Consider the following 11,511-nt stretch of genomic DNA (forward strand, 5'->3'; position numbering starts at 1 on the left):
AACTCCAAACAAAGTTACATACTATAAAGCAATGTTATGTAAAAAACAAAACTCTACTTAGCTGCTACTTAGGACTAGATAAGTTTTCCTCAACATTAAGAGGGAACTAACTAATAAACAAACATTACATTACCATACCTCCACGGATTTCCACGGTTTATCCAGTAGTTGAAGCTCCTTTCACGGACCTGTTCAGCAGCTGCAGCCGTAACGTGTTGCGTCTCATCGGTCACCCGACACTTGACCTGTCTGGCCAATGGCCACAACGTACGCTGAACAGAGATCAGCTGTCACAGCCTCAGTAGACCATTACTGTGATGCTTCAAAATGTAAATCTGGCTCTAATCAGTTGATCGGCTGTCATCATGATTGACAGCATTGCTCTTGTTTTTCGTGTTGACGAACTTGACCAACTACCTATCAGATCTGGGGTGGCCGCAGGGGTCCCCCCCAAAATCGCCACTGGAAGGAAGAGGACTCAAGATGCTGCTTTCTTGTATTTATTCTCTGCAGAAGACATCAACATAGATTATAAATCTTCTGTCTCCTCCTTCCTACACCTCTGCTCCCTCATCAGAACATAATGGGACTGTCAGGGCGAAGTTTAAAATGTTTACAGAAAACATTTAATAGAAAAAACGGTATATATATATATATATATATCTACACACAAGAAAACAATGCCACCTAGTGGCAAAATGAACAGAGCTTGGGGTGAAGTAACAAACCAACAAAATTCATAAGCCGAAAAGAAAAACACATACCTGCAGAAGACATCAACATAGATTATAAATCGTCCTCCTTCCTACACCTCTGCTCCTAAACATGCACACATTATGTTAGCACTAACAGCAAGCGCGAACTAGCAAGCTAATACTACATAAGTTACAGACTGCACGAACAAATCGCGCCAAAAGCGCGAAACTAAAAACATCCATAACTCTTATATTAACGGTGCAAAGCAACACAAAACAACTTGGTAACAGATATAATATAACAGAGAATAATATTCACAGAATATTTCAACATAAATTACTACGTTTTCAAAGAAAATAACACAATATTACTGCTGTATTTTCCACACAACTTACCCTCATCAGAACATAACGGGACTGTGAGGGCAGAGGGGAGGGGCTACAGAAGCCCAAGAGGAACAAAAAGGGCAGAGTGCAGGAGGGTAATTACAGTTTTTTCCATTTGCTTAAACACAATTTTGCAAACTAGGTTGGTTTTATCAAAACACTAACACAATTCACCAAACCACACACCCAAACTGCAAAACACCTCATATATCACACAAAATGAAGCACTGCAACCAAAATCAAACTTTTGCACCAGATGGCACACACTTCATTCGTATTACAGATTTTTGTCTAACCAACTACACACTGTTGGGCATAATGAAAAGCACTCGTCTTTAGTTTGCTTTGCCATAATACTAACATAGTTCAAACTGTAGAGAATTCTTCAGATTGTTCACATGCACAGAAATATCTGCAGATACACACACGTGCTATTGAAATTTTTATTTTTTTATTTTTCACCAAACAAGTCAGTGCAACATATGCACAGCAGATATATTTATATTGGAGTGAACTAAAATATGCTCACAAAACAGTAAGCTGAAAAATACAATGTCAGAAAAAATGTCAGAAAAAATAAATACATAAATAAATAAAGAGGAAAGCAAAATAATTTGACAACACTGCTCTACCCTGACCTCTCACTCTTCCTCCCCCTCTCATTCTCCCCCTCCCTCTTCCTCTTCCTCTCTCAGCAATGTCTTCCAAAGATGCTCACCTATGGTCTTTTATTTCTTACTTCCTGATTGAAGTGTTAACAATTACATAACACCTGTTTGGGCAGGTGGCACATACAGTGGCCAATGAACTCATGTAGTGTCATTTTAAATGGCGTGTTTTGAAACTGCAAACATGTGACTTTATGAAGCAGAAAATGTGTTTAAAGTTTTGGAGATTTTAGATGAGGTTTTGCTCCCTGTGTGTCAGTTTAAATATTTGTGCTATCCATGTCATTTCAGTGTTTAAGCAACTGAAAAAAAAAACAGAAAATGTATAAAATAGTGGTAAATGAAGATAACTCATAGAGATCAAATTCATAAATACTCAAAATAATCATGAAATGATAAATAAAACTTACAAATACAAATTGGAAATATGAACTAATAAAGTACATTTCTATCTCTGTTACACGTGCATGAAGCCAAAGTAAGTTATAGTATATCTGTCTTGTTTCATTATGTACATATGATATTTATTTTAAGATGAGCAGAATTCAGTAGTTAAATATAACTCATTCCTGCTACCTGTTGTATTTGTACTAGTCTATTGAAATTATATGGAGATTTGCATTTCCCCAGCTACGTGACAGGACTTATGTTATGTTATGTATGTTATGTTGATTTATGTTTCTGTAGACCACACATCCAGATCCCCTCTCATGTCATCACATCCTTCATTAAACTGAGAAAAGGAGTTTCAATGTGTTTTAATCAACACACCGTGGCGACGGCTACCTTCACCTGAACCACTGAGTCTCACTCAGACAAACAATGATGTGTGTACGGATGTTATATATGCAAATATATTGATGTAATCATATACCACCCATGCCAGCCAGCCAGGCATACCAACCACCAGCCATAACACAAGCACCTGCCTGTCTATAACTGAGAATAAAACTGAGTAAATGAGGTGATATATTTGAATAACTAAATTCAATTAAATACTGTATAATTCAGTCAATACTGTGCATTTTTCATAATAGTTCATGTAAAAGTACAATATATCCCTCTATCATGAAGAAGTACAATGTAGCATCAAGTAAAGTCCATCTTTTACTTAAGTACAGTATTTGAATGAATGTATTCTCTTTCCACCACTGTCTCTCAACAATAATAGTTAGTGGGCTACCTGTTAAGTTGTTATAAATGGCAGACTCTGAACCAGTATTATTTATTGTCATCATAGTCAGTGTCCCTTACTGTGGGAGCCTTGTTGGAGCCGTGTCGAGTGTGTCTACAGTGATTGAAGAATGACCCTGTTTAAGCTTTGGCTATTACATAGTGATTGATGGCTGAGTCAAAAAAAATAGGCAGATGCAAACGCTGTGTATTGGTGCATCACTGGGTTAAAAGTTACTCTTTACCTCCAGTTGGGCCCATTATAATGTTTCCAAAAGATGATGGATGGCATATATTCATTTTTTTTGTCTTTTTTTTTTCATTGACCATCATCTTTCTTCTGTTGGATGTGTTCATACAGAGAATATTTGGGCTGAAAGAGAAAAATAGTACTAATAATAATTACTTTTACAACATTTTTTTTTAATTGCTGAGAAATAAACAAAAAAAAAAGCCTACCTACAGTAAAAGACTGCGGTTGCATTCCATGAAAATTGTGAACAGCCCAGTGTGTAAGGTGTGTTGAGTGCAGCTCATTCCTGCATGGATGGCCACAGCAGGAATAGATGGCATTGTTAGACACAAATGATCTGAAATTGTTATGCTTGGACAAACCTTGACAAGTGCTTTACTACTGGTAACCTGTGATTAAAAATCAGGATTGTTTTAGCAAATATTGATTTCTGAACTCTTTTGAAAAATTTGAAAACACTTCAAATACATGTTTTAATGAGAATATTTTGATTTGATATGTGGCTGAAATGTTGTCAGTAGTTTATAGAATATTTATTTTACTTACACACATACAGTACCAATAAATAGCAAAACCAGGTAAACTAATCATTTTGTCATCCACCATCCCTCTTTTTTTTCCATGTGAAATGAAATGAGTCTGGCAAAAGCTTGTACATAGGAGAGTTGAATTGTTTAATTTCAATCTGAACAGTTTTGGCAGCAGCTGGACACGCATCATGCTACAATGTAATGTTGAAACATCAGTGAATAGTTATTGAAAGCGTGACTTTACTCTCTGGAATTAAATGCCTCACTCACAATGAACTGGGCTGAAATAAACCCTTTTTTTTTGACGTCCTTACTTCACTTATCTCTTGACACAAAAAAACAGACTGCAGCACTACCTGCCCACTCATTTGGAGCTGCTCTGGATGAGAGGACAAGCTAAATGCCTAAATTGTAAATTGTTAATGAACTGCATTATCTCTGCTGTGATTAGATGTTATCTGCTGCCGGGCTTCTTTGCCCCGCAGAGTAGCACATTGGTACTTAGTCTGCCGCCAGGAGGTAAAGCCTGACAGTGCTTATGGATAACTGTTTGTGTGTGTGTGTGTGTGTGTGTGTGTGTGTGCATGCATGCGTGTGTGTGTGTGTGGTGCATGCATGCATGTATGGATGTCTGGTGTTTCAGACAGACAGACAGACAGATAAATAGCAACATCTTGCTGTACACATTAAAGGACCTGGCCTTTCTCAAGAAGTACAGTCTGCTCTTTACCTTCCTGTAGACAGCCTTGGTGTTACACCTCCAGTCCAGTCTGTTGTCCAGGTGCACAGGATTCAGACTGGTGCTGAAAGTCTGAGGTGTACAGTGTGAAGAGAAAAGGTGAGAGTACAGTCCCCTGCAGTTCTCCTGTTTTGCTAACCACCCGATCAGACACACAATGCTTCAGCCTCACAAACTGTGATCTGTACATCAGGTAGTCAGTTACCCAGGAAATTGTGGAGGTATCCACCTGCATCACCTTGAGCTTCTCTCTCAGAAGTGTAGGCTGGATTGTATAAGGCACTGGGAAATCAAAGAACATGATCCTGAGACAGAGCTCTCTGGAGCAGGTAGATGAGCACATGCTCAACACCAACTTTGGGGCAGTAAGCAAACTGCAGCTGGTCTAGGGAGATGGTCACCTGAGGTCTGAGATGGGCCAAAACCAGTCTCCCCAAGATTTTTTCAAACACAGGTTGACAGGTTCACTTTGTATTTAACGACGGAGATCACCACAGCTCAACTCACTCTCTGTGGCTCCCTTTAAAACAGCACTGACACACTATTTGAACATAATGTTCACCACTGTGCTGCATCATTGATGTAACAGCTCAGTCAGTCAGAAATGTCACTGACACTGCCTGTCATCATATAATGTTTCCCTGATTATTCAACTCTTCATCAGTGGAGTTGCACCCTGCTACTGGCAAAATGCTGGCACATTTATGAAAGCATCTGAAAGTATATTTAGGCTCTGCTCTTTTTTGCTTCTTTGCTTTTCCTCTCCATGTTCTGTGGAAGGTACTGTACAAGAATTCAGCACTTTCAGGGGCGGCTGTTGCTCAGAGGCAGAGCGGGTACCAATCAGAAGATCGGTGGTTCGATCCCTGGTTTGATCCCCTCCAGTCTGCATGTCGAAGTGTCGTTGGGCAAGACACTGAACCCCAAATTGCTCCTGAAGGCTGTGCTATCAGTGTATGAATGTGTATGAATGATTAGCTCCTAAAACTGATGAACAGTTGGCACCTTGCATGGCAGCCAATGCCATCAGTGTGTGAATGTGTGTGAATGGGTGAATGAGATATGTAGTGTAGAGCGCTTTGAGTGGTTGGAAGACTAGAAAGGCGCTATATAAGTACAGTCCATTTACCACTCCATTCACTTTATGGGCTGGAAAAACATTCCCCCTGGAAAAGTATTTGGCAAAATCATCTTACATACATAGATCTTTGTGGTGCATTTAGTCTACTTTCTTTTTTACAACCAAGACCATTTCTCAGAACTTTTATCCATACTGCCCTGATTTTATTGGCCACAAGGCCACAAGTGCTTTGATTGAGGGCTAGATTTGGCCCCCAGGCTGTGACTAGTCAGCCCCACTTCAGTGTTTCATAAACTTCTTAGTCTCTGATGTGTAATAAGGATAAATGTTCATAAACCTCTCATAAATTCAGACATTGCCTAATAAATTTACAATTTCGCTGTTTTCTTCAGTTATCAATGTTTTCAGGGCTGAGGTGGCACCCACAGCTATTTCAGAGAGTTTAAGCAACAGTATACCTAAACCATGATGCAAGTCCTGATGGTAGCACGTGTGTCACATGTGTGTCCTATACAGACACATGAGTTTAGTTGTAGGGCGCTTGCAGTAAGAGCATTACCACTGAGGGTAAAAATAAAGGTTATCATTATTATTACAGTATTATCATTATATATCATAGTATGTCCATATATAATAATTATAAAATGTTTATTGTGATGGATTACCTATCTTAATAAGTTCTAATAAGTTCAAGGTTCTACAAGTTAATTTCCATGAACTGAAATCAGTGGCTGTGTGTCACTCCCTGTACAGATTGTAAAGCCCTCTGAGGCAAATGTACTTTGTGACTTTGGGCTATACAAATAAAATTGATTTGAAAAATTGATTTGATATAATATCATAATAATATATAATAATAAATAATATCATCATTTGGAGTTAATTGGCTGCAACATGCAAAGCCAGCCGTCTGGCCCTTAAAAACAAAAAAACCTGCATTACTGCATATTATTTATTAGAAATGAATGACTGTCAGGATATGTCATGTGATTTTTGATCTGAGATATTTCCTGAGCCTCTATCTGTCTCCTCTAACTGTCTTCCTTCTCAGAGCCCATGGGCCAGATGCCATGATTCTGGTCGATGGACAGCCTTTACAGACCAATGGGGAGCTGGGTCTGTCCCAGATGCTTCACATAGCCAGTCAGATCGCAGCTGGGATGATTTACTTGGCATCTCAACACTTTGTGCACCGTGATCTGGCAACCAGGAACTGCCTAGTGGGGAATGGCCTTCTGGTGAAAATTGGAGACTTTGGCATGTCCAGAGACATTTACAGCACAGATTATTACAGGGTAAGAACATCTGTCTGTTTGTTTCATGCAAGACAGTTTTTTTGTATACAGAATCTACATATTATTATATGTCAACCAGAGGCAATGAAATGAGCTAACATCCATGCTCAGTGAAGATTAACAGTTTCACTTTGGATGCTTTTTGCTGTGATGTTACTCTGAGTGTAGGTTCTTTCTGGGTAATTTGGCTTCCTCTCACAGTCCAAAGACATCAACTTTAACAGGTTATTTGGTGACTCTAAATTGCCCGTATGTGTAAATGGTGAGAGAGGACTGCAACATTTGGCTGCTTTCCTCAATAACATCATGAGACGTGATTCCACTCCCCCCTCCCTTTTCAAAATATTCCCTGTAATTTTCCTGTAATTGCCAACTATTTTAACTCAATTAACTTTCCTGGCTATTATGCTGTTGGTTAGCTGTTACTTAGCTAGCTAACATTACCACGGCTGATTGAGCAAGAGCAAGAGTTTGCTTGGGCAATTTTAGCAACCTGACCTGATGAAACTTGATCTGGAATGTTCAACAATAATCCAGACAACACAATACTGGACACTGTCTCTCCTTGATTGAACTCCGTGTGGACTGCTCCTCTGAAGCAGTGTTTTCCAAAGTCACATTCCAATCATGATCTGTCACTCAGAAATGAGCAGTAAGCACTGGACTGTTTTCACTAATCTACTATTGTAGACTACTACCAGTTTCTTTAATAGTTTCCAGGTTTATTTGTTCATGTGCAGGTTAACACAGGGTTAACAATACAATGAAATATGTTGAACAAGAGGAACCAGTCAGCTTACAATATATTACATATTACAATTATGGTTAAAAAAAAAGATATAAAATAGAACAAAATAGAATATCAAAAATATATACAAGTGGGGTGTTGTTTAGCTCAGTTCGTAGAGCATCCGCCCCATGTCCAAAGGCTCAGTCCTTGCTGCAGAAGCCCAGGGTTTGAATCTGACCTGTGGCTCTTTGCTGCATGTCATTCTACATCTCTCTCTCCACATTCCTGTCACTCCTTTGCTGTCTCTATCAAAATAAAGCTTGAAAAGGAAAAGGCCAAAAAAATTATCTTAAAAAACAAAAAAACACATAGTACTGGATATTCAGCATTTGAAAGACAATCCAAAGACTCAAAAGAAAAAAACAAATATTAAAAGTAATAATAATAAATAATAAAAACTAATAAACTATAACTAATAAAGACCTGTCCAGAAGACAAAGATAAAAAAGAACCTTCCGGGATTTTTGAAGAAATGGAAATTGGGCCAGAAAAAAACCCCATCATGGATTGTGACTGCAAGTAACTTAAGTTGATTGCAAAGTTTAATTGGTGTATTCACATAAACAAATGTGAGCTGAGGGCTGAACTGAATGAGTTGTCTGAGAGCAGTGATGACAGTTCAATGATGTCTGCAACTCTTCTACTGGGCAGACAATAGGTGATGATGCCTATGAGTTCAACAGATCTGACGATGGAATTACTAACAACAAAGATTTCAGCTGGTGCTGTAGGCTCCAGATGTTCTCCTTGTTACCGTCAGGCAGACAGTACAAGACGCACCACCAGAATGAGACAGTTTTTAATCATCAGACTTCTGAACTCATGATCTAATAGATCTGCTATCTGCAAAATACCACACCACCAACTGTGACTGCTGCCACTGTGCAAGGACTTGATATTTTTTGTGGCAATACTCTGAAAACACCTGTAACTTTACCCTGTCTGCAAAAACACAGTCAACCGGACGTTGCAACACGCCTGTGTACACTTGTCACTTTACTCTCATGATCAACATCAGTATTTTTTATAGTGTAGTGTGCCCTTTTCAGTTGGTATGTCATTGTTCATGTTCATACAGTGATACTTTTTCAATACTTTTTATGCTTGACATAACCTTGTCATACTTGGACAGTATAAGGGACTATATATATATATATATATTATATATATAGATATATATTATATATATATATATATATATATATATTTTTTTTTTTTTAAGATAATTTTTTTGGCCTTTTCCTTTTCAAGCTTATTTTGATAGAGACGCAAAGGAGTGACAGGAATGTGGAGAGAGGATGTAGAATGACATGCAGCAGAGAGCCACAGGTCAGATTCAAACCCTGGGCTTCTGCAGCAAGGACTGAGCCTTTGGACATGGGGGGATGCTCTACGAACTGGCTAAACAACACCCCACTTTGTATATTTTTGATATTCTATTTTGTTCTATTTTATATCTTTTTTTTTAACCATATTGTAATTGTAATATATTGTAAGCTGACTGGTTCCTCTTGTTCAACATATTTCATTGTTTGTTACCCTGTGTTAACCTGCACCTGAACAAATAAGCTGGAACTATTAAAGAAACTGGTAGTGTCTACATAGTTTAGTTGAAAACAGTCCAGTGCTTCTGCTCATTTCTGAGTGACAGATCATGATTGGAATGTGACTTTGGAACACTGCTTCAGAGGAGCAGTCCACACGGAGTTCAATCAAGGAGAGACAGTGTCCAGTATTGTGTTGTCTGGATTATTGTTGAACATTCCAGATCAAGTTTCATCAGGTTAGGTTGCTAAAATTGCCCCAGCAAACTCTTTCTTTGCTCAATCAGCCGTGGTATGTTAGCTAGCTAACTAACAGCTAACCAACAGTATAGCCAGAAAGTTAATTGAGTTAAAATAGTTGGCATTACAGGAAATTACAGGGAATATTTTGAAAAGGGAGGGGGGGAGTGGAATCAGTCTCATGATGTTATTGAGGAAAGCAGCCAAATGTTGCAGTCCTCTCTCACCCATTTACACATACGGGCAATTTAGGTCACCAAATAACCTGTTAAAGTTGATGTCTTTGGACTGTGAGAGGAAGCCAATTACCCAGAAAGAACCTACACTCAGAGTAAACATCACAGCAAAAAGCATCCAAAGTGAAACTGTTACATCTCACTGGCATGGATGTTAGCTCATTTCATTGCCTCTGGTTGACATATAATAATATGTAGATTCTGTATACAAAAAAACTGTCTTGCATGAAACAAACAGACAGTGTTCTTACCTGTAATAATCTGTGCTGTAAATGTCTCTGGACATGCCCAAGTCTCCAATTTTCACCAGAAGGCCATTCCCCACTAGGCGTTCCTGGTTGCCAGATCACGGTGCACAAAGTGTTGAGATGCCAAGTAAATCATCCCAGCTGCGATCTGACTGGCTATGTGAAGCATCTGGGACAGACCCAGCTCCCCTTTGTCTGTAAAGGCTGTCCATCGCCAGAATCATGGCATCTGGCCCATGGGCTCTGAGAAGGAAGACAGTTAGAGAGACAGATAGAGGCTCGAAAATATCTCAGATCAAAAATCACATGACATATCCTGACAGTCATTCATTTCTATAAATATATGCAGTAATGCAGGTTTTTTGTTTTTAAGGGCCAGACGGCTGGCTTTGCATGTTGCAGCCAATTAACTCCAAATGATTGTATTATTTATATTATATATTATTATGATATTATATCAAATCAATTTTTCAAATCAATTTTATTTGTATAGCCCAAAGTCACAAAGTAACTTGCCTCAGAGGGCTTTACATCTGTACAGGAGTGACACCACAGCCACTGATTTCAGTTCATGGAAATTAACTTGTGAACCTTGAACTTATTAGAACTTATTAAGATAGGTAATCCATCACAATAAACATTTTATAATTATTATATGGACATACTTGATATATAATGATAATTCGTAATAATAATGATAACCTTTATTTTTCCCTCAGTGGTAATGCTCTTACTGCAGCGCCCTACAAACTAAACTCATGTGTCTGTATAGGACACACATGTGACACACGTGCTACCATCAGGACTTGCATCATGGTTTAGGTATATGTTGCTTAAACTCTCTGAATAGCTGTGGGTGCCACCTCAGCCCTGAAAACATTGATAACTGAAGAAAACAGCGAAATGTAAATTTATTAGGCAATGTCTGAATTTATGAGAGGTTTATGAACATTTATCCTTATTACACATCAGAGACTAAGAAGTTTATGAAACACTGAAGTGGGGCTGACTAGTCACAGCCTGGGGGCCAAATCTAGCCCTCAATCAAAGCACTTGTGCCTTGTGGCCAATAAAATCAGGGCAGTATGGATAAAAGTTCTGAGAAATGGTCTTGGTTTGTAAAAAAGAAAGTAGACTAAATGCACCACAAAGATCTATGTATGTAAGATGATTTTGCCAAATACTTTTCCAGGGGGATGTTTTTCCAGCCCATTAAGTGAATGAGAGTGGAATGGACTGTACTTATATGCGCCTTTCTAGTCTTCCAACCACTCAAAGCACTTTACACTACATATCTCATTCACCCATTCACACACATTCATACACTGATGGCATTGGTGCCCATGCAAGGTGCCAACTGTTCATCAGTTTTAGGAGCTAACCATTCATACACATTCATACACTGATAGCACAGCCTTCAGGAGCAATTTGGGGTTCAGTGTCTTGCCCAACGACCACTCGACATGCAGACTGGAGGGGATTGAACCAGGGATCGAACCACCGATCTTCTGATTGGTACCCGCTCTGCCTCTGAGCAACAGCGCCCCTGAAGTGCTGAATTCTTGTACAGTACCTTCAACAGAACATGGAGAGGAAAAGCAAAGAAGCAAAAAAGAGCAGAGCCTAAATATA

The 11,511-nt window shown here is 38.8% G+C and overlaps 1 protein-coding gene across 1 annotated transcript in view; it reads left to right on the top strand.

The window, feature by feature from the left end:
- The window catches only part of LOC104939181 (NT-3 growth factor receptor), a 119,147-nt gene that overhangs the window by 100,757 nt on the left and 6,879 nt on the right, over window positions 1-11,511 (top strand). Inside the window, exon 13 of the mRNA XM_027283217.1 lies at window positions 6,578-6,821. Coding sequence (XP_027139018.1) covers window positions 6,578-6,821 — 244 coding nt within the window. The remainder of the gene's footprint in view (window positions 1-6,577; window positions 6,822-11,511) is intronic.

This window comes from Larimichthys crocea, chromosome X, assembly GCF_000972845.2.
Source record: "Larimichthys crocea isolate SSNF chromosome X, L_crocea_2.0, whole genome shotgun sequence".
NCBI lineage: Eukaryota > Metazoa > Chordata > Actinopteri > Sciaenidae > Larimichthys > Larimichthys crocea.